The 24777-nt window shown below is 39.4% G+C and overlaps 1 protein-coding gene across 8 annotated transcripts in view; it reads right to left on the reverse strand.

Moving 5' to 3' along the window:
- puf60a (poly-U binding splicing factor a) overlaps nucleotides 1-24777 on the reverse strand; it is a 94860-nt gene that overhangs the window by 4783 nt on the left and 65300 nt on the right. For 2 of the 8 annotated variants that reach the window (XR_016497795.1, XR_016497797.1), the window contains exons 10-12: nucleotides 20589-20694; nucleotides 18141-18388; nucleotides 3148-3228 (exon numbers count right to left, since the gene is read on the reverse strand). Coding sequence is in view for 4 of the 8 variants with exons in the window: in XM_021612583.3 (XP_021468258.1) it covers nucleotides 3148-3228; nucleotides 18141-18388 (329 nt within the window). In the remaining 4 variants the exon portion in view is untranslated. The remainder of the gene's footprint in view (nucleotides 1-3147; nucleotides 3229-18140; nucleotides 18389-20588; nucleotides 20695-24777) is intronic. The other 6 variants (XR_016497794.1, XR_016497796.1, XM_021612583.3 and 3 more) reach the window with 3 other exon arrangements.

A 24777-nucleotide genomic window follows, 5' to 3' on the forward strand; every position in this document is an offset into this window, starting at 1 on the left:
TACCCAGTTGCACAGGGCGGGGTCGAGACCCAGGGTCTCGAGCTTGATGACGAGCTTGGAGGGTACTATGGTGTACCCTCCAAATCCAACCTGGAAGTGGGATATCTGAGGTTTGTAGTTTTTCACAGCTTGGCCTACCAAATACACAGTGTCTATGGAGTTAAGTTGCACTTCCTATGGCTTCCACTAGATGTCAACCATCTTTAGAAACTGGTTTGAGGATTCTACAATAAAGGAGGGGCTCATCAGACCTGTTTGAGTCAGTGGTCTGGCAGTGTCTCAGGCTAGTGACGCGCACTCCCGACAGAGTTAGCTCTTGTTCCAGTGCTTTTGTCAGACAATGAAATTCTCCAGTTGGAAGCTTATTTTCGTTTTATGTTAAAAACATCCTAAAGATTGATTCCATACATCGTTTGACTTGTTTCTATGACCTGTAACGGAACTTTTCAAGTTTTTTGTCTGGACGAAGTGCTCGCCCCTCATGAAGATGGATTACTGGGCTGAACACGCTAGCAACAAGTGGCTATTTGGACATAAATGATGGACTTTATGGAACAAATCAGTCATTTATTGTCGAACTGGGATTCCTGGGAGTGCCTTCTGATGAAGATCATCAAAGACAAGTGAATATTTCTAATGTTATTTCTAACTTCTGTTGGATATTTCTCTGGCTGGATTGGGCTCTGAGCGCTGTTCTCAGATTATGCTTTTTCTGAAGTTTTTTTAAAATCTGGCACAGCGGTTGCATTAAGGAGAAGTCCAACTTTAATTCTGTGAATAACACTTGTATCTTTTATCAATGTTGATTATGAGTATTTCTGCAAAATCACCGTATGTTTAGGAATCAAAACATTACTGCCAAATGTAAACTGAGATTTTTGGATATAAAGATGCAAATTATCGAACAAAACATACATGTGTTGTGTAACATGATGTCCTATGAGTGTCATCTGATGAAGATCAAAGGTTAGTGATTAATTTTATCTATATTTCTGCTTTTTGTGACTCCTATCTTTGGCTGGAAAAATGTCTGTGTTTTTTTGACTTGGCTATGACCTAACATATGTTGTACTTTCACTGTAAAGCATTTTTGAAATTGGACACAATTGGGTAGATTAACAAGATGTTTATCTTTCATTTGCTGTATTGGACTTGTTAATGTGTGAAAGTTACATATTTCCCAAAAATATTTTGGAATTTCGAGCACTGCCATTTCAGCGGAATGGTGTTGAGGGGTTCCGCTAGAGGAACGTCTGCGCTAGAAAGGTTAACGTAGCCTATTTAAAAAATATTTCCAGCTCTCTTTCGATAACCACTCGACGTGAAAGGATTTTTTTTTTTAAATCCTCTGATCCGGTGGAAATGTCATAAAAATAAACTTCTTATCCCTTGTGCAAATAGCCTACAGCTGTCTGTGTCTGTCTGTCCGGAGCTCACTGGCATAGGAAACTGAACGCCCAGAATATTTTAGAAAATGTTGCAAGATTGATAGTGCTAGCTTCAGGCCGGACCCAAGTTAACAGTTGATATAATGTTTCATGTTCCTTGCAGACAGGCCATGCATAGCCAATGTGAATTATAGGATATTTATTTTTAACAGGATATTTTCTATCTGCAATGTTTTTATTTATTGGCTTTATGAAGGCTATTTTTACATTTTACATTCGGACCTTTACCTTTTCCACATTTTGTTACGTTACAGCTTTATTCTATAATGGATTAAATGTATTTTTTTCCCCTCATAAATCTACACACAATACCCCATAATGACAGAGATGTTCGATCGGGTTAAAGTGCGGGCTCTGGCTGGACCGCTCAAGGACATTCAGAGACATGTCCCGAAGCCACTCCTGCGTTGTGTTGACTGTGTGCTTAGGGTAGTTGTCCTGTTGGAAGGTGAAACTTTGCCCCAGTGTGAGGTCCTGAGCGCTCTGGAGCATGTTTTCAACAAGGATCTCTCTGTACTTTGCTCCATCAATCTTTCCCTCAATCCTGACTAGTCTCCCAGTACCTGTCGCTGAAAATCATACCCAGAGCATGATGCTGCCACCATGCTTCACCGTAGGGATGGTGCCAGGTTTCCTCCAGCCGTGACACTGTGCTTTCAGGCCAAAGAGTTCAATCTTGGTTTCATCAGACCAGAGAATCTGGTTTCTCATGGTCAGAGTCTTCGGGTGCCTTTTGACAAAGTCCAAGCGGGCTGTCATGTGAGATGGTTGTCCTTCTGGAAGGTTTTCCTATCTCCACTGAGGAACTCTGGGAGGCTCTGTCAGTGTGACCATCGCGTTCTTTGTCACATCCCTGACCAATGCCCTTCTCCCCAGATTGCTCAGTCTGGCCAGGCAGCCAGCTCTAGGAATAGTCTTGGTGGTTCGAAACTTCTTCCATTGAAGAATGATGGAGGCCACTGTATTTTTGGGGACCTTCAATGGTGCAGACATTTCTTGCTACCCTTCCCCAGAGCTGTGCCTCGACACAATTCTTCTCTCAGAGCTCTACGGACAATTTCTTCAAACATGGGTTTGTTTTTGCTCTGACACACACTGTCAACTGTGGGACCTTATATAGAGGCAGGACTCTCCTGGGGGAGGGTCCAAGGCTCAGATCAGCGTGGCAATGGCTGACGATAGCCAGACCCCCTCTCACCCACAGAAGAGGAGGAGGGGGCTGTGCCGGTTTTGACACCTTAACACTCAGTCATGAATTTGGCAGTATTACTAAAGGAATGCCCTTTGTCTACAGAATACTTTTACCGCCAAATCTATGACATCCAAAAAAGGTAATTGGAACAATATTTCTAATATAGGAATGTTAAGAATGGTCAGTGGGGATCTAAAGAACAATCATGTCACGTTGTTTATTATTTTGTGATTTCATTAAAAATTGCATCAAGAAAATACTGTATCTCGAAAGTGTACACATTCTGTCCATTTTACATCCAAATGATGTATAAAATATATGATTAAGGATGAGAGTATTTCTGTTAAGATAGGAATGTGATTTGAGTTTTCTAATTTGTTTTTTTTCTCCATATAAATTGTGCACAGTGACTAGACACACCCTGAATGAGGTCAGAGAGCTTGTCAGTGTGATGGGACTGCCTTTTCGAGTGCTTAAAAGGACTGGCTAAGAATTAACATATCATACCAGAAGACGTGAGGCCGTGATCCACACGTTGAAATGGTTTGAAACTCTCAACATCAACACTAGATGAGAAGACAACCTCACCTACCAGACCAGAAAGAGTGGAGCGTTAGCTACATGTTTGAAATGGTTAAATCTTTAAAACCTCGACACAAGGTGAAGAAGAAGATAACCTCACCTACCAGACCAGTAAGACCGTCAGTCTGTAGCTGAGAGTGTAAAGTGATTTGGAAGTTCGACTATTTCTTTAACATTTTTATTTCACCTTTATTTACCTAGGTAGGCCAGTTGAGAACAAGTTCTCATTTACAACTGTGACCTGGCCAAGATAAAGCAAAGCAGTGTGACAAAAACAACACACAGTTACACATGGGATAAACAAACGTACAGTCAATAACACATTAGACAAATCTTTATACAGTGTGTGCAAATGAAGGAAGGTGGTAATAGGCTGACCACACCGAATGAGTCGCATGCGCGAGCATTGCAAAATATATTTAGAAATAATAAAGGTTATTCAATTATTGCACCCACACTGCTTGCCCTCGCCAACAAGCGCCTGCGTTGCCAAGGGCTGAAATAGAAATTAGTTATATTTCTGACGCAGATCACGCTGCAAGTCCTGCCTCTCCCATATCCTCATTGGTTTATAGAAGCAGGAACCCATGTGCCACCATCTCATTGGTTATACCCACGTGGTCAGTGGCGGTAATGCACCTAATGTATGAAAGTTGCCAATCGCAATATAAAGCCAAGAGAAGAAAAAGCCTGGAAGGCAGAGAGATCACTAGAAATTATTCGGTTGACCGTTTTATGTGCGGATTAATTGTCCGAGTAGAGGACCTTGGGCATTTCAGGTAAAATAACAACTCAATGTTAATATCCCAGGGCAAATTAGCTAGCAACAGCAAGCTAGCTAAATAGGACGAATTAGCTAGCAAGTGCAGGCTAGCTAGCTAGATTGCCATGAACGTTTAATGCTTTTCGACCTGTCCCCAAATTAATGTAATTGGTTCAGAGTTTATTTTGATATTTTAACATGCGTGTCGTGATCGCGTTTGGTGTGGGGGGACAAAATAAATGTCTGCACGATGGCACACGCGTGCAGCCGGTTTGGGTTCCGTGTAAGGCAATAAATAGGCCATAGTGGCGAAGTAATTACAATTTAGCAATTAACACTGGAGTGATAGATGCGCAGAATAGGATGTGCAAGTAGAAATACCGGTGTGCAAAAGAGCAGAAAAACAAAAACAAATATGGGGATGAGGTAGGTAGTTGGTTGGGATAATTACAGATGGGCTATGTTCAGCTGCAGCGATCGGTAAGATGCTCTGACAGCTGATGCTTAAAGTTAGTGAGGGAGACATAAGTCAACAACGTCAGTGATTTTTGCAATTTGTTCCAGTCATTGGCAGCAGAGAACTGGAAGGAAAGGCAGCCAAAAGAGGTGTTGGCTTTGGGGAAGACCAGTGAAATATACCTGCTGGAGCACGTGCTACGGGTGGGTGTTGCTATGGTGACCAGTGAGCTGAGAATGGGAGGAGCTTAACCTTGCAAAGACTTACAGATGACCTGGAGCCAGTGGGTTTGGCGACGAATATGTAGCGAGGACCAGCCAGCGAGAGCATACAGGTCGCAGTGGTGGGTAGTATACGGGGCTGTGGTGACAAAACGGATGGCACTGTGATAGACTGCATCCAATTTGCTGAGTAGAGTGTTGGAGGCAATTTTCTAAAATGATAACGCCGAAGTCAAGGATTGGTAGGATAGTCAGTTTTACAACGGTATGTTTGGCAGCATGAGTGAATGAGGCTTTGTTGCGAAATAGAAAGCCGATTCTAGATTTAATTTTGAATTGGAGATGCTTAATATGAGTCTGGAAGGAGAGTTTACAGTCTAGCAGACACCTAGGTATTTATAGGTATCCACATACTCTAAGTCAAAACTGTCCAGAGTAGTGACGCTAGTCGGTCGGGCAGGTGCGGGCAGTGATCGGTTGAGGAGCATGCATTTAGTTTTACTAGCATTTAAGAGCAGTTGGAGGCCACGGAAGGAGTGTCGTATGGCATTGAATCTCATCTGGAGGTTAGTTAACACAGTGTCCAAAGAAAGGCCAGATATATACAGAATGCTGTCGTCTGCGTAGAGGTGGATCAAAGAATCACCCGCATCAAGAGCGACGTTGATATATACAGAGAAAAGAGTCGTCCTGAGAATTGAACCCTGTGGCACCCCCATAGAGACTGCCAGAGGTCCGGACAACAGGCCCTCCGATTTGACACACTGAACTCTGAGAAGTAGTTAGTGAACCAGGCAAGGCAGTCATTAGCGAAACCAAGGCTTTTGAGTCTGCCGATAAGAATGCGGTGATTGACAAAGTCGAAAGCCTTGGCCAGGTCGATGAAGATGGCTGCACAGTACTGTCTTATATCGATGGCGGTTATGATATCGTTTAGGACCTTGAGCGTGGCTGAGGTGCACCCGTGACAAGAACGGAAACCGGATTGCATAGCGGAGAAGGTACGGTGGGATTCGAAATGGTCGGTCATCTGTTTTTTTTTGGGGGGGGGGGGGGGGGGGGAGGGTGGATCAGCTTAATATTGCGGAAAGAATGTTGCTTCCAATGTAATTGTCTGCATCATTTCCAATCCCCCATATTTTTGGGGTATATATACAGTGCCTTGCGAAAGTATTCGGCCCCCTTGAACTTTGTGACCTTTTGCCACATTTCAGGCTTCAAACATAAAGATATAAAACTTTATTTTTTTGTGAAGAATCAACAACAAGTGGGACACAATCATGAAGTGGAACGACATTTATTGGATATTTCAAACGTTTTTAACAAATCAAAAACTGAAAAATTGGGCTTGCAAAATTATTCAGCCCCCTTAAGTTAATACTTTGTAGCGCCACCTTTTGCTGCGATTACAGCTGTAAGTCGCTTGGGGTATGTCTCCATCAGTTTTGCACATCGAGAGACTGACATTTTTTCCCATTCCTCCTTGCAAAACAGCTCGAGCTCAGTGAGGTTGGATGGAGAGCATTTGTGAACAGCAGTTTTCAGTTCTTTCCACAGATTCTCGATTGGATTCAGGTCTGGACTTTGACTTGGCCATTCTAACACCTGGATATGTTTATTTTTGAACCATTCCATTGTAGATTTTGCTTTATGTTTTGGATCATTGTCTTGTTGGAAGACAAATCTCCATCCCAGTCTCAGGTCTTTTGCAGACTCCATCAGGTTTTCTTCCAGAATGGTCCTGTATTTGGCTCCATCCATCTTCCCATAAATTTTAACCATCTTCCCTGTCCCTGCTGAAGAAAAGCAGGCCCAAACCATGATGCTGCCACCACCATGTTTGACAGTGTTCAGGGTGATGAGCTGTGTTGCTTTTACGCCAAACATAACGTCTTGCATTGTTGCCAAAAAGTTCAATTTTGGTTTCATCTGACCAGAGCACCTTCTTCCACATGTTTGGTGTGTCTCCCAGGTGGCTTGTGGCAAACTTTAAACGACACTTTTTATGGATATCTTTAAGAAATTGCTTTCTTCTTGCCACTCTTCCATAAAGGCCAGATTTGTGCAATATACGACTGATTGTTGTCCTATGGACAGAGTCTCCCACCTCAGCTGTAGATCTCTGCAGTTCATCCAGAGTGATCATGGGCCTCTTGGCTGCATCTCTGATCAGTCTTCTCCTTGTATGAGCTGAAAGTTTAGAGGGACGGCCAGGTCTTGGTAGATTTGCAGTGGTCTGATACTCCTTCCATTTCAATATTATCGCTTGCACAGTGCTCCTTGGGATGTTTAAAGCTTGGGAAATCTTTTTGTATCCAAATCCGGCTTTAAACTTCTTCACAACAGTATCTCGGACCTGCCTGGTGTGTTCCTTGTTCTTCATGATGCTCTCTGCGCTTTTAACGGACCTCTGAGACTATCACAGTGCAGGTGCATTTATACGGAGACTTGATTACACACAGGTGGATAGTATTTATCATCATTAGTCATTTAGGTCAACATTGGATCATTCAGAGATCCTCACTGAACTTCTGGAGAGAGTTTGCTGCACTGAAAGTAAAGGGGCTGAATAATTTTGCACGCCCAATGTTTCAGTTTTTGATTTGTTAAAAAAGTTTGAAATATCCAATAAATGTCGTTCCACTTCATGATTGTGTCCCACTTGTTGTTGATTCTTCACAAAAAAATACAGTTTTATATCTTTATGTTTGAAGCCTGAAATGTGGCAAAATGTCGCAAAGTTCAAGGGGGCCGAATACTTTCGCAAGGCACTGTATGTATATATATGTATGTATATGTATATATATATATATATATATATATGTATGTATATGTATATGTATATATATACATATGTATATGTATACATACATACATACATACATACATACATACATACATACATACATACATACATACATACATACATACATACATACATACATACATACATATATATATATATATATACATATATGTATACATACATACATACATACATACATACATACATACATATATGTATACATACATACATACATACATACATACATGTATACATACATACATACATACATACATACATACATATACATATACGCATGCATATATATACACATATATACACACACACATACCTATATAGACATACATACTTTTTTAAAGAATATACCTTTATTATTATTCCCCGCAAACCCTCCCGCCGATCCCCCAATTGGAGTAAACTAATAAACACTTCTGCTTCTACCTTCAATCCATACATCTTATACACATTCTACAGACACAGTCTGTGGGGACTATTCAATACTAGTGCAGTACGCCACAGGATGTTTATGTGCTGGTCAAGGGCAATCATGTCTGGAGTGAACCAAGGGCTATATCTGTTCTTAGTTCTACATTTTTTGAAAGGGGCATGCTTATTTAAGATGGTGAGGAAAGCACTTTTAAAGAACAACCAGGCATCCTCTACTGACGGGATGAGGTCAATATCCTTCCAGGTTGATTAGAAAGGCCTACTCGTAGAAGTGTTTTAGGGAGCGTATCTTCAAAGGAAGAAAGGAGAAAACCCTCTCAGACAATTACTAGTACAGCTAAGTAGCTGCACTTAGGAAACGGCCATTGGAGGCCAGGACAACTAAGAAGAACATTGGGGTATGGCTCTGGTTGTCCACCAGAGGTCACAATCGACCCCTTCGCCATAGAAGGATTGATTGGTTTCAACACAGATAGATGACGAATAAAGACATCCACATGTAAATACACTAATGACTTCTTATTCCAAAACGCAGAACTGGCGGTGGTTTGTGTGCAAGGTACAGTGATTCCTCCTTTAAAATTTGTGAGCTTACGCCACAGGACTTAGAGGTAATTTGTGATTTAATATGGTGCCCTGCGTCACCACTTCATTGCTCCAGACCAGCGCAAGGGGGAGTTAAGAGCACTGATTATGCTTTTGGGTCCTACTGTGTCTCTAATTGACAATGAATGGGCGACATAAACCTAAATAGAAACTGATAATTGTGCATTACTTCAGTATTACTTACTAAAACTCTTGTTACACTAAGGTTCTTATTATTTTATTTTGCTCTTACTGTAGTACTGTACGGTAACGTACGGTAACGTACAGCGCCTGAGTGGCGCAACGGTCTAAGACACTGCTACAGATGCATAGCAGAACAAGCTGTGTTGCTGCAGATGATGGTTCAATACCCGTGCCAGTCTTGACTGAGAGACCCATGAGACGACTGTAGGTTTTTCTTTTTCCCCCTCTAAAAGCAGAAATAAATAATTCAAAATAACAAACTGGCTTTATTTACAAATTAGTAACAATGTCTCACTCCATGTTCAAGAATGGCCTTTTTCTTGCTCATTCTACGTTATTTGAAAAATGAAATCTCCAAAATATTTAAGTGTCATTGCACTAATAATGGAGCTGACTTGGAAAACGTTCCCTCTGTTCTTTGTGCCAGTCCGCACGTTCAAACTAAAACAATGTAACTAATAATGGCATCTTTATGCTTTCGTTAATAAAATAATGGTAAAAATATTATTTTAAAATGCCGATGTTTATTTAGTTATGGATACAAAATTAATTACGATGGTAATAAATATCACTGAATTACAGAAACATCCTCCAATCCTCTATATGTAATTATTGGCGGAGAGTCACGTCATATTTTCCTATATACTGTAGGCCTACCGTAGGTGACATGAGTCCCACTAGTGTTGAGTAATGTGCTGTTAAAAGTGGTGTAGGTCTTATTTAAGGACATATTGAAGTTAGAAGCAATAGGATTTGAAGCAATAGCCTACAACGATTTTAGCACTGATTTGCACTGCTCTGAGACAAGCATGGGGACTGGTCTTGATCAATCAATGAGATTTTATTTTCACTTAATCTCCATTTGGGTATTGGTTAGACTAAAATTAGAAAATTAGGGTGTAGAAATGTTATGCTCTTAGTGTAACCTTTAACTAGGCAAGTCAGTTAAAGAACAAATTATTATTTACAAGGAAAACCTACTCCTTCCTTCCCTTCGGGGTATTGAATCTGGTCTTACGCGTGCCCGCACAACATGTGGTTTCTTTAGCCAAATAGCCCCGTACTGTACTGCCTACTGTCACGTTGTACAGCGCCATATTTTCCTAACGGAAACCCAGAGTTTTTTTTCTTCTCGTTTTTCTTGGAATTGAAACACCATAATATTTATCAAATGAATTAAGCAAGTACCAACTAACTAAGCAAGTCTTAACTAGGCAAGTCAGTTAAGAACAAATTCTTTTTTTTCAAAGGGGCCTCGGAACAGTGGGTTAACTGCCTTGTTCAGTGGCAGAACGACAGATTGTTTTTACCTTGTAGAGCTCAGGGATTTCCTTCTTGCAACCTTTCGGTTACTAGTCCAACGCTCTAACCCCTAGGCTACCCTGCCACAACGAAAAATAGTGAAAACATCACAACTATGAAATAACACATATGGAATAAGTTGAGAACAAATTGTTATTTACAATGACAGCTCAATCCTCCTCCCCGTTGGGGAATTGAACCCCGCTCTCCCGCATATTCTAGTACAGCAATTATTGAAGCAATTATTGAAGGTACTTGAGGTCACGAGAAAGTCTGGACAAGGGAGAGCCCCTTATATAAGGAATTAGGCACTTTATCATGTTTACTGCAGTATAGTAGGCTATGTTTACTTGTCAGACTGGACAGTGTCCTAATAAACAAATGCAGGTGACTTATATATTCAAAAGGCTTTAAATGCTTTATTATCCAAATGTAAAAGCGCATAATGTACAGTACTGTATTTCTTCATCAGCATCTTTTATGCTTTTGTTAATAAAATAATGATACAAATAATCTTTCAAAATGCAGATGTTAATTTAGTTATGGATCCATAATGAATTACTATGGAAATAAATATCACTGAATTACAGAAATATTGGATCGAAATTGTCTAATGAAATACTCTTTTAAACACATGGTCACATTGTATAGTGTCATCATGGCTATTAGCAGCGCTATATTTTGGCCTTTATAAATATTATTTTGGCCTTTATTCAGATTACAATTGCTCACTGTCATTTAAAAAAAAAAAAAAATGATCTCCAAAATATCGTTATATATAGCCTTCCCACTGTGGACGTCTATTTCAGTACCATTTCGCGGATTTTCAGTTATATTCCATGATATTCTTAAAATATGTGTTAACAGAATATAAGCAAGTGATGTCTGCTAAATAATCATATTTATGGAGAAACCTAAAAAACAAACTGGCTTTATTTATAAATTAGTGAGAATGTCTCACCCCATGTTCAAGAAATTCCTTTTCCCTCGCTTACTCTAGGTTAAATGAAAATGAAATCTCCAAAATATTATTATTATTAATTAATTTAGAATTATATGAAAGACCCTTAGATATTCTCATATATCCTAACGGAAAATACCCCTTAGATTTTAATTTAGAATCCTCCAATTATTGGTGGAGACTCACGTCATTGAAACAAATATTTTTAGATATACTGTAGGCCTACCATAGACGAAATGAGTATTGGTTACACTACAATTAGGGTGTGGAAATGTTATGCCCCTTAGATATTTATTTAGAATCCTCCAATCCTCTTATGCTGTGGCCTACTCCCTACCGTCACGTTGTACAGCTCAATATTTTCCATTCCATCCTAATGGAAAACCTGAGGGTTTAGTTTTTTGTTTTTCTCGGAATAGAACCACCATAATATTAATAAAATTAATTAAGCCAAATTTCTTAAAATCAATCCCACATACTATGTTATTACAAAAAAGGTTTTAAAGTCTCTATTAATGCCAATACGGGAGACTATAAAATGCTTCTCAAAGTTGCCCTCAGGTGGTCAAACTAGCACTAACTAGCATTAACGTAAAAAATGGCTGACAATTAAATAACATTACATAGAATGCTGCAGCAGCCCGCAAGGTGTGCTGCAGTATGACGCAACTTTTAAAGGAGCAACCACTGTATATGATTAATGTGAGAACAGTCCTAGAATGTGTCCACGATAAGTGTCCTTTCCCTCTCTCTCTCTCTCCCCCTCTCCATCAAGCTTTATGTTGCAACAAGCTGTCATATCTTGTCAGTCCACAAGGGACTTTTGTCTCATGTGTGTATGTGTATTTTGTGTTATTATTTAGTTATTAAATAAATAATTAAATCCATTTGTGTAGTACTGAATAATGAGCAAAGGTTGGGTTTTTTGCAGATCCAAGAGGGTTACGACTGATCAGAATGTGACTGATATGAGGTAATGATTAATAAGTGACTTATTGATAGATATCTTATATATAAAGTTATATATAATCTTCTAGAGTTACCATCTCCCGAATTAAACAACTTATTCCGTGGTGTCTCAAATTCCTAATGAGTTAATTTTTACATGCTAAAAATAAATAACAGTCAACACATTAATGCAAGTCACGTCACGTCACGACAATAGACAGGTGTGTGCCTTTCCAAATCTTGTCCAATAATTTAATTTACGACAGGTGGACTCCAATCAAATTGTAGAAACATCTCAAGGATTATCAATGGAAACAGGATGCACCTGAGCTGAATTTCGATTCTCATAGCAAAGTGTCTGAATACTTATGTAAACAAGATATTTCTGTTTTATTTTATTTTTTTATAAATTTGCTAAAATGTCTAAAAACCTGTTTTCGCTGTGTCATTATGGGGTATTGATGAGGATTTTTATGTATTTAATCCATTGTGGAATAAGGTTGTAATGTAACAAAACGTGGAAAAAGTCAAGGGGTCTGAATACTTTCCGAATGCACTGTAGCTGTGCAGCAACGCTCCTCATCCATCCTGACAGAGCTTGAGAAAATCTGCAGAGAAGAATGGGAGAAACTCCCCAAATACAGGTGTGCCAAGCATGTAGCGTCATACCCAAGAAGACTCAAGGCTGTAATTGATGCCAAAGGTGCTTCAACAAAGTAGTGAGTAAAGGGTCTGAATACTTAAGTAACTGTGTTACCTTTTAATAATTTTTAAACATTTGCAAAAATTTCCCCCAAAATGTTTTCACTTTGTCATTATGGGGTATTGCGCATAGATTGATGAGGAAAAAAATGTTTTAATACATTTTAGAATAAGGCTGTATCCTAACAACATGTGGAAAAAGTCAAGGGGATTGAATAATTTCCAAAGGCACTGTAGATTTAACGATCTATGTTTTTTGAGTTCCTCAGCTGGTGAATTAGCCTGAAAGCTGCAATATGTAACTTTATGGGGAAAAAACAAAACAAATTCACATAGAAATGTGAGTTATAGATCTGTCATTATCATTGATGAAATCAACTCTTACGAAGCAGTAGACCTGTTCTTTGTGCGGTAATTCTATTCTTCCTGTTCTTAAGTTTCGTTTTTGCGTCTTTTACTTTAGATTTTGTACACCAGCTTCAAACAGCTGAAAATACAATATTTTGTGTTATTGAAAATATATTTCACAGCAGTTTAGATGGTACAATGATTCTCTACCCTTGTTTTGTCACAAACTGAAATTAGGAAAACTATTAGAATTTTAGCAATCAGGAAATGGAGCCATTTCTGCATATTAAACCTTTAAATTATACTGAACCAAAAATATAAACGCAACATGTAAAGTGTTGATTCGAAAATGTTCCATAAGCATAAAAAATAATTTCTCTGAAAAATGTTGCACAAATTTGTTAACACCCTTATTAGTGAGCATTTCTCCTTTGCAAAGATAATCCATCCACCTAACCGGTATGGCATTTTAAGAAAATTATTAAACGGCATGATCATTACACAGGTGCACCTTGTGCAAGGGACAACAAAAGGCCACCCTAAAATGTGCAGTTTTCACACAACACGATGCTACAGATGTCTCAAGTTGAGGGAGTGTGAATTTGGCCTGTTGACTGCAGGAATGTTCATCAGAGCTGTTGCCTGAGAATTGAATATTCATTTCTTTACCAATGTCGTTTTAGAGAATTTGGAAGTACGTCCAACCGTCCTCACAACAGCACATCACGTGTACGGCGTCATGTGGGAGAACGGTTTGCTGATGTAAATGTTGTGAACAGAGTGACCCATGGTGGCGGTGGGGTTATGGTATGGGCAGGCATACCAACACAACAACAACACAAGAACAACAAACACAACTGCATTTTATCGATGCCATTTTATTTCAATTAATATTAATTAATCCTCATATGCACTGTAAAACATTGTTGCATGTTGTGTTTATATTTTTGGTCAGTATAACTAGCCTATGTGATGTTAGCGCACATAAAGATGTAAGCAAATTATTGAACTATTGAAAAAACGAATACCATAACACTCAGGAGCCTATTTTCACAGTAAAATATAACCCAAAATTAATGACAATCACTGGATTAGGTTGCACATTAAAATATCTTGAATCATTCATTCCTGCTTGGACATGTAAGATGAAACAACTTATTTACTGAATACTAGAGGTCGACCGATTAATTAGGGACGATTTCAAGTTTTAATAACAATCGATAATCTGCATTTTTGGACGCTGATTATGGCCGATTACATTGCACTCCATGATGAGACTGCGTGGCAGTCTGACCAACTGTTACACGAGTGCCGCAATCTTAACATAATCACTAGTTAACTACACATGGTTGATGATATTACTAGTTTAACTAGCATGTCCTGCGTTTCAAATAAGCAATGCGGTGCCTGTTAATTTATCATCGAATCACAGCCTACTTCGCCAAATGGGTGATTTAACAAGCGCCTTTTGCGAAAAAAAAAAAGCACTGTCGTTGCACCGATGTACCTAACCATAAACATCAATACCTTTCTTACAATCAACACACAAGTATATATTTTTTAAACCTGCACATTAAAAATAAATGAATGTTAGCAGGCAATATTAACTAGGAAAATTATGTCACTTCTCTTGCGTTCTGTGCAAGCAGAGTCGGGGTATATGCAGCAGTTTGGGTCGCCTGGCTCGTTGCGAACTGTGTGAAGACCATTTCTTCCTAACTAAGACTGTAATTAATTTGCCAGAATTTTACATAATTATGACATAACATTGAAGGTTGTGCAATGTAACAGCAATATTTAGACTTAGGGTTGACACCCGTTCGATAAAATACGGAATGGTTCCTTATTTCACTGAAAGAATAAACGTTTTGTTTGAAATGATAGTTTCCGGATTTGACCACATGAATGCCCTAAGGCTCGTATTTCTGTGTGTTTACTATATTATAATTAAGTCTATGATTTGATAGAGCAGTCTGACTGAGTGGTGGTAAGTAGCAGCAGGCTTGTAAGCATGCATTCAAACAGCACTTTCCTGCGTTTGCCAGCATCTATTCGCAATGCTTGAAGCACAGCGCTGTTTATGACTTCAAGCCTATCAACTCCCGTGATTAGGCTGGCAATACTATAGTGCCTATAAGAACATCCAATAGTCGAAATGCCTTCTGGAACATGTGAACTTTCATGTGCCTTAATAACAAATGTGTATGCCATCTGTAAATACAAATAAAATTGTTATTACGAGCGTAGTTGGTTTAGCCACGGAAAAAGCCAGGAACCTTCCCTCTAGCTATGATTGGCTGAGAATGGCTGGGCTGGACATGCTGAGATATGAATATGGATTGGTCTCCCATGTAGCATGCTTCTGTCTATAACATGAGCTGCTCAGTATGTGTAGGTAATCCTTTCTCATGTGGATTTTTGAAAGATATCCCGCAGTAGAACTGCAAAAGTGTTGATCTCTACTTTCTAGAGGACTACGTTTTGAAATCAGTGGAATGCCTATTGGAATTAGAGTATGATAGCTAAGAAGATGGAAACAATTCTGGCGTTGGATTGCAAATATGCAGAGGGAGTCAAAAAGAGAACACACAGAAGGCTGTTGTATAAAACACCTGTCTCTGGTTTACATCTTCAAACTAAGGGCAACCATGACAGAGAGGGAGAAGCGCCCATCCATGTATACAGGTAAGATAGTCTAGCTAGCTACATTTTCAGATGTTACACGTTTCTAATTTTGTCAGAATGTCATTTGCATTTCAAGTTAAAGTGTAGTGTTAGCTGACTGGCTCGCTAGATAACGTTATGTGTATGATCTGTGTAGAAATATTATTCGTATCTCAGAGCCATTTGCATTGCTAGTTACAGCCTAATATTAGCTAGCTAGCTAACGTTGAACCTAGCTGCAGATTCATGCAGGGTAGTAACATGAGTTGGGATTATGGTTCATTGTTTAGTTAGCTAGCTGTACATTACATGTCTAAACAAAAGACTCCACTATGCAAGTAACCATTTCAATACAATTTTGATGATGTCACTGCAACAAAGATGTAGCTGGTAAGTTTGCTCTGGCTCTCTACTCCTATTTCAGAGCACTCTCGCCTGTGACAAAGCGCAGAATAAACGCCGAATTTACAAATGCTCAACACCCGTTGAATATGGCCGGTCTCAGTAAACGTTGGCAAAAAAGCACAATTAAATTGTTACCAGCAGCACAGTTACAGTCACCAACGCTCTAGGCGGCAGGTAGCCTAGTGGTTAAAGCAACCAAAAGTTTGCTGGATCGATTCCCTGAGCTGACAAGGTCAAAATATGTCCTTCTGCCCCTGAGCAAGGCAGTTAACCCACTGTTCCCTGGGCGCCGATAATAAAGACAGTCGATCTAGCTGGTCTGTCATACTATAATAGAGATGGTAGATCTAGCAGGTCTATAATAATTATTCAACCTTATGTTCCCTGTCCTCTATATATGTCTGTTTATTATACCTGTTGATACAGGGCTCATATGTGAAACTATGCTAACTGAACATTTTCTTTCACAGTGACACTGACTCCGAATGGGAGCCCCCAGTGCCAAGGTGTCCATCCCCCACTGAAGCTGGTTCATCCAGCTCCTGCCACAAGTGGTGTTCATCTGCCCAAATGTATTTCTGCAGGCATGGATGTGCTATGGCACCTGGCATCAGCAGCATAATATTGTGTAGAGGACTGAGGGTCTTCCAAATATTGAAAGTGTTATTTTGTAAATGTGTATATTTTTTTCCCCCATGTTTTTTCTCAAATATTTTTTTTTGGGGGGGGGGGGGGGTGTTAGAATACATGTTGGTATTTTGTATATAGTTATTCCAACCAAAATGTATACCAATTTGGCCACTTGGGTACATTTTGGCTACTTGTGTGGGACACCTGGTTGACTTCATGATAAATGTCATGTAGCACACTCATTTTGGAAGTTATCATTCTGAAACTTTGCACAAGTACTGTTGCCCTCTTATGTTTTTCACTGGAATTGTCCCCATCATCCTATCTGAATGTTTGTTTTATCTTGTTCATTTTAAAGATGATGATACAACAATAAAAAGAAAACACATGTTTTTTTTCATTGTATTATCTAAACCAGATCTATTGTGTTATATTCTCCTACATTCAATTCACATTTACACAAACTTCAGAGTGTTTTCTTTCAAATGGTACCCTGAATATGCATATCCTTGGTTCTGTGCCTGAGCTCCAGGCAGTTAGATTTGGGTATGTCTTCAGGCGGAAATTGGAAAAAGTAGGGGGGTAGCTCTAAGAGGTTTTTAAGAAGTCTTTAATTCTGTGACTAACAATTGTATCTTTTATCAATGTTTATAATGAGTATTTCTGCAAAACCACCAGATGTTTTGGAATCAAAACATTACAGCACGTAACGCGCCAATGTAGATTGAGATTTTTGGATATAAAGATGCACATTATTGAACAAAACATACATGTATTGTGTAACATGATGTCCTATGAGTGTCATCTGATGAAAATCATCAAAGGTTAGTGATTCATTTTATCTATATTTCTGCTTTTTGTGACTCCTATCTTTGTCTGGAAAAATGGCTGCGTTTTTTTGACTTTGCTATGACCTAACATAATCATATGTTGTGCTTTTGCTGTAAAGCATTTTTGAAATTGGACACAATTGGGTAGATTAACAAGATGTGTATCTTTCATTTGCTGTATTGGACTTGTTAATTGGTGAAAGTTACATATTTCTAAAAAATATTTTTGAATTTCGCACGCTGACTTTTCAGCGGAATGTTGTCGAGGGGTTCCGCTAGCGGAACGCCTGCCCTAGAAAGGTTAATTGGGTAGACAAAGATTATCTCTCCAGTTGGTACCAAAACACTCAAGGGCCATTTTCACTAAAGTGATGTTACAAGTTAAACAACTTTTTAATCAAGGCTACAAGTTAAATTACTTTCCCATTGTTCCTCAACTATGACGTACCATTTTGTAGCTCTAAGTGTCTACTTTTATCCAAAATAATAAACACAATTTCAAATTTTGCTACATAAGATCGAATTGAGCCAGTTGGTCACAAATATAGGCTAGTGCCACAAGGGGAAAAGGTTAGACTGGAGCACTGCTAACTCATCCACTGTGTTCAAGAAGAAGAAAAAAAAAACAGGCACATTTCAACCCACCTCTTGCTTACGGAGCAACTTCTGCATGACCATGTGTCTGGCGCTGCTCCCGGAGATGCTCATGTGCTCCTGCTCACTCAGCGGCTCCTGGCCCGTCCCGTCCTGCACGGCCTCCTCCTCCAATTCCTTCTTCTTGGCCTCCTGGGCTGCCACCAGAGAGGTGACCAGCACCGGTGGTAAGGCCAGCACTGGGTTGACCAGGCCCACCTGAGGTAGCACAGGCAAAGTGGGCCGCACTGGGGTTACCCCTGTAAAAGAGAACGGAAGGAGGCAGCACAAAAAGGTCAAACCCCCCCAAGGTTGGACAGCCAACAGAGGAGCCTCCCCAAGCCCTAAGCCAGTGGCAATGGTGGGTAACTGGCTGGGTTGGCTCCTGTCTAGCAATGTTTAATTGTGACACGACAGCTCCCTGTCAAGTAAAAGGGTGCTATCGAACTGGAGCTAGCAATCATGGTATTGGAATGTTGTGTCCACTAGCAGGCTGTGACTGGACTGACCACATTTGTCCTGCTGGAACATTTCCACGTGATGTTTGGGGTTGGCAAAAGTTAGATGGCAAAGAAACTCTATAGCAAAGCCTTCCAAACCCTTACCATCTATTCCAGGTAAATATGGTTTTCCTAGTCCATTAATCTTTGTCAAGTAAGTGTTAAAGCGGCAATTAGCAGTTGAATCAATAAATAAGCGTCCTCCTCTCCCTGATTCGGTAAAAAGCTGAGGGAGGGGGCTGGAGAAATATAACCACTCTCAGATGAATAGACAGAGCTATGGATGCAAAGACTGACCATCCAGGATATCAAAAGTATCGTTTTAACCAGTGTTTGTTTACATTTACTTTGATTCCAAACATTGGAGTAAAATAAGCTTATATATTTTGGGTTCTGGTGGAGTACATCAGTTGAACTAAGCTCAGGAGGCATTTATAAGTTAGTGCCTTCAGAAAGTATTCATACCCCTTGACTTATTCCACATTGTGTTGTGTTACAACCTGAATTCCAAATGGATTAAATATATATTTTTCTCTCACCCATCTACAAACACCCCGTAATGACAAAGTTAAAATGTTTTTAGAGTTTATTGAAAATGAAATGCATACATTTCTAATTTCCATAAGTATTCACAGCCCTGAGTCAATAGTTTGTAGAAGCACCTTTGGCAGTGATTACAGCTGTGAGTCTTTCTGGGTAAGTTTCTAAGAGCTTTGCACACCTAGATTGTGTAGCATTTGCCCATTATTCTTTTCAAAACCTTCAATCAAATTGGTTGTTGATCACTGCTAGACAATCATTTTCAGGCCTTGCCATAGATTTTTTTCATATAGATTTAAGTCAAAACTGTAACTCGGCCAATAAGGAACATTCACTGTCTTCTTGGTTAGGTTATTTTCATGCTGAAAGGTGAATTCATATCTTGGTGGAAAGCTGACTGAACCAGGTTTTCCTCTAGGATTTTGCTTGTGCTTAGCTCCATTTCGTATCTTTTTTTATTCTGAAAGACTCTCCAGTTTTTAACGATTACAAGTATACCCATAACATGATGCAGCCACCACTATGTGTGAAAATATGGAGAGTGGCACTCAGCAATGTGTTGTATCGGATTTGCCCCAAACATAACACTTTGTACTCAGGAAAAAATGTGAATTGCTTTGCCAGGTTTCTTTGCAGTATTATTTTAGTGCCTTGTTACAAATAGAATGCATTAAAAAAAATATTTGTATATTCTGTAAAGGCGTCCTTTTCCTCTGTCATTTAGGATCGTATTATGGAGTAACTACAATGTTGATCCCATCCTCAGTTATCACAGCCATTAAACTCTGTAACTGTTTTAAAGTCAAAATTGGCCACATGGTGAATCCCTGAGCGATTTCCTTCCATTCCGGCAACTGCGTTAGAAAGGACACCTGTATCTTTGTAGTGACTGGTTGTATTGATACACTATGTGTGGGGTACAGACATTACTCCTGAACTTATTTAGGCTTGCCATAACAAAGGGGTTGAATACTTATTGACTCTTGACATTTCAACTTTTCCTTTTTAATAATTTGTAAAAAATAATGAATAACATAATTCCACTTTGACATTATGGGGTAAAGTGTGTAGGGCAGTGACTAAAAAACCAAATCAATTTTAAATTCAGGCTGTAAAACAGTAAAATCTGGCAAAAGTCAAGGGGTGTGAATACTTTCTTAATGCAATGTATATTCTTCAAGAATCAATGGGTACATCATTAATTCACAATCCAAAAATGGATGTAGCAACTGCAGACTGCCCCTTTAAAGGGGAAAGGGAGGAGGGGCATGGGATGCAAACTAAACACTCCTTACAATAAAATGAATGTATTCAAATTAATCCCCCCCACCCTCTAACCACCCTGTTTGTAGCTTCTTAATGGTCATGTTGATGCATACCAAAAGTAAACTCCACAAAACACACAGGATCTGAGACTCACTGGCCAATAGGAATGAGGGGCTATGTTTATGAGGGGAGGGGCTAGAAACAGTCCTCTTCACACTTGGTTGGTCAGTGTGCAGCAAAGGGGAGGGATTAAGTGGCCACTGTCGGTGCGATTGTGGAGTCAAGAGAGGGAGGGGAAGAAAGGAGAGAGAAAAAAGAGAGAGACAAGGAGAGAAGAGACAATAAAAGAGAATCTATTAGTGGAGTGGTCCTCCGACAGGCTATGTACAACTAACACACTGTAGGAGACAACAGCAGCCTGAAAAAAGTACAGAGGCAATTCCACTTCAGACAAAAAAATCTCTATATGCACCGGTTTAATTCCTCATCTCGTTTTGGTTCCACCATATAACATTATAGGGTGTTAACAGATGCCATCACTAAGTGTAACGCTACACCAGCGGTGTCAAACTCATTTTACCCCGGGTGCCGCATTCGTTCTTCAACGAGGTCCGGAGGGCTGCACTGAAAATTGGTTATACTTCCTTGCCAACAAAGTTAACAAAAAAATTGTCCTCTATCCATCATTTTTTAAATTAAATTTCTATGCTCCCTGACACTTCTAGGGAGCTGGACAGTCAAGAAACTATGAATATGGGTCCATTATTTCTACACAGTTTTGGTTTGTTTCAAGTCATTTTAAAGCATATTGAGTTCGCCCGCCCCCCCCCCCTCCCTTAAAATATTTTTTTTCTATAAATTTTTACTCAAACCAGCCCGTGGGCTGGATTGGACCCCCTCACTGGCCAGATCTGGCGTGAAGGCCATATGTTTGACACCCCTACTCTATACAGAACTGTCTCTCTCTTCTTACTGAACTCAAAACAAAGTGAAAGGCATTGAGATGCCAATTGATAGTCATTTTGGGAGAATGGTAAAAACCCTAATAAATGCAATCTTTAATAAGAGTTTGTCAACAACCTGTAGTTGTTAATATAGGCAAAACACTTTACTGCATGTTACTTGTCATTGTAATTTGGTCCCAAATATGTCAACTGAACAGCCACTCTATTTGACTTAAAAAGACTGCTACCAAAAATTGCGCGTTTACAGCGTTGTTTTGGGAAATGGCCTCTAAATGACCACATAACACAGCTAACATAAAGCTTATAATATATGTTGCATAAGCTTGTCTGTTGCCAGTACCTGCATTTATCCAATTCATTCCCAATGACCCTGCAACTGTCCAATTCTGCACTTACCTGGGCATCTGACCTCTTTTCATACACACCAACTCACTGTCTCACTCTGGATAGTCCATGCAGTAAAAGGCATGCTAATAAATGCTCACATTTCCCTCACCAGCCAATGAGAGGCACATTGTTCAATGGTGGTGCAAAGAGGGTGTTTAAAAGTAACACTTATTTTCTTTCTGATTCAAGGCCAAACAAAAGGCTGAGTGTGAAAGCAGCCATGACCAGCACCTGCTCAACTCAATTTCTTACTGTCCAATCTTCCATCTTCCCATGTCAACTCAGTCCACAAAAGCTAGCCTGGTGGAACAAGCCTGATTGCTGCGTTCATCATTCTATTTCACTTCACATATTAGCCTGGCATTCGTCCTAATTGAAACTGTTTGAGCCATTGTCTGTTATGAGGGAATTATACATAACTAAATTGGCAGTGATTGAATCACCTTTAACCAATCAGAGGACAGACGGGCATATTCAAAGCACTAAATTTGGCCACAGGGTTTTTGACCTAAACCCAGCCACTGTTTCTATTTGGAGCAGCCATTTTCTGGCATATTCCAAACACACATCTGTTGAAGAAAGGCCAGAGTGATAACAGCAGTAAAACAGAATCAGGCTGTTTACAGCAGCAATCAGATTCCTCTACCACCCCCCATGATGTCCTTTCAAATCGGCGAGGTTACCAGGAAGTAAGAGTTCCTCTTTCCACATCCCCTTTAATCTTTTGCTAAATCCCAAATGAAACCCCACAGAACTTCTTCATGGCCAGTAAAATGATTCTCTACACAATGACTGCTTGTTTTGCCACATAAACTGAAATTAGGAAAACTATTTGAATTTTGCAAACAGGAAAATATTGCACCTTTCATTTGGCTCTATACTCCAGCATTTTGGATTTGAGATCAAATGTATCATATGAGATGACAGTACAGAATGTCAACTTTTATTTGAGGGTATTTTCAGACATACATTACCATTTATAAATGAATGCACTTAATTTATCTGTAGCCAGGTGTACACATTTTCATTTGTGTATTAAAGTAGTCAAAAGTTTACAAGTTGGTCTCATATTCGTAGCACGTGTCACCACAAACTTGTTGGATGCATTTGCAGTTAGTTTTGGTTGTGTTTTGGAAAATTCTTTGCCCATTAGGAACTGAATGGTGAATGGTGAAATGTTTCTGAACACTTTGAAATTAATCCTGATGCCATGATTAAGAAAAATCATTAATAAATCATTAATAATCACCAATACCAATAGGAGGGGCATCTAACTAATCATTATTGAAATTGTATTTATGATTATCCATAATCTTGGTAGCATCTGCATTAATGTAGAAGTGTTCAGAAACATCTATTTTTACTTTCAATAAAAGTGACTTCAAAATGACAATACATTATTCAAAAAATGCATTATGTGGGTTGAATGCTACAACACAGAATAAAACAATTGATGGTATAACTGTCCACTACTATCACTTATTAGGCCCTAGCCTTCATTTATTCACATTACTTAAATTATACAGTGCCTTGCGAAAGTATTCGGCCCCCTTGAACTTTGCGACCTTTTGCCACATTTCAGGCTTCAAACATAAAGATATAAAACTGTATTTTTTTGTGAAGAATCAAGAACAAGTGGGACACAATCATGAAGTGGAACGACATTTATTGGATATATCAAACTTTTTTAACAAATCAAAAACTGAAAAATTTGGCGTGCAAAATTATTCAGCCCCCTTAAGTTAATACTTTGTAGCGCCACCTTTTGCTGCGATTACAGCTGTAAGTCGCTTGGGGTATGTCTCTATCAGTTTTGCACATCGAGAGACTGAATTTTTTTCCCATTCCTCCTTGCAAAACAGCTCGAGCTCAGTGAGGTTGGATGGAGAGCATTTGTGAACAGCAGTTTTCAGTTCTTTCCACAGATTCTCGATTGGATTCAGGTCTGGACTTTGACTTGGCCATTCTAAAACCTGGATATGTTTATTTTTGAACCATTCCATTGTAGATTTTGCTTTATGTTTTGGATCATTGTCTTGTTGGAAGACAAATCTCCGTCCCAGTCTCAGGTCTTTTGCAGACTCCATCAGGTTTTCTTCCAGAATGGTCCTGTATTTGGCTCCATCCATCTTCCCATCAATTTTAACAATCTTCCCTGTCCCTGCTGAAGAAAAGCAGGCCCAAACCATGATGCTGCCACCACCATGTTTGACAGTGGGGATGGTGTGTTCAGCTGTGTTGCTTTTACGCCAAACATAACGTTTTACATTGTTGCCAAAAAGTTCAATTTTGGTTTCATCTGACCAGAGCACCTTCTTCCACATGTTTGGTGTGTCTCCCAGGTGGCTTGTGGCAAACTTTAAACGACACTTTTTATGGATATCTTTAAAAAATGGCTTTCTTCTTGCCACTCTTCCATGAAGGCCAGATTTGTGCAATATACGACTGATTGTTGTCCTATGGACAGAGTCTCCCACCTCAGCTGTAGATCTCTGTAGTTCATCCAGAGTGATCATGGGCCTCTTGGCTGCATCTCTGATCAGTCTTCTCCTTGTATGAGCTGAAAGTTTAGAGGGACGGCCAGGTCTTGGTAGATTTGCAGTGGTCTGATACTCCTTCCATTTCAATATTATCGCTTGCACAGTGCTCCTTGGGATGTTTAAAGCTTGGGAAATATTTTTGTATCCAAATCCGGCTTTAAACTTATTCACAACAGTATCTCGGACCTGCCTGGTGTGTTCCTTGTTCTTCATGATGCTCTCTGCGCTTTTAACGGACCTCTGAGACTATCACAGTGCAGGTGCATTTATACGGAGACTTGATTACACACAGGTGGATTGTATTTATCATCATTAGTCATTTAGGTCAACATTGGATCATTCAGAGATCCTCACTGAACTTCTGGAGACAGTTTGCTGCACTGAAAGTAAAGGGGCTGAATAATTTTGCACGCCCAATCTTTCAGTTTTTGATTTGTTAAAAAAGTTTGAA

The sequence above is a fragment of the Oncorhynchus mykiss genome, chromosome 8, assembly GCF_057628025.1.
Source record: "Oncorhynchus mykiss isolate SJ-2025 chromosome 8, ASM5762802v1, whole genome shotgun sequence".
In the NCBI taxonomy this organism is placed as follows: domain Eukaryota; kingdom Metazoa; phylum Chordata; class Actinopteri; order Salmoniformes; family Salmonidae; genus Oncorhynchus; species Oncorhynchus mykiss.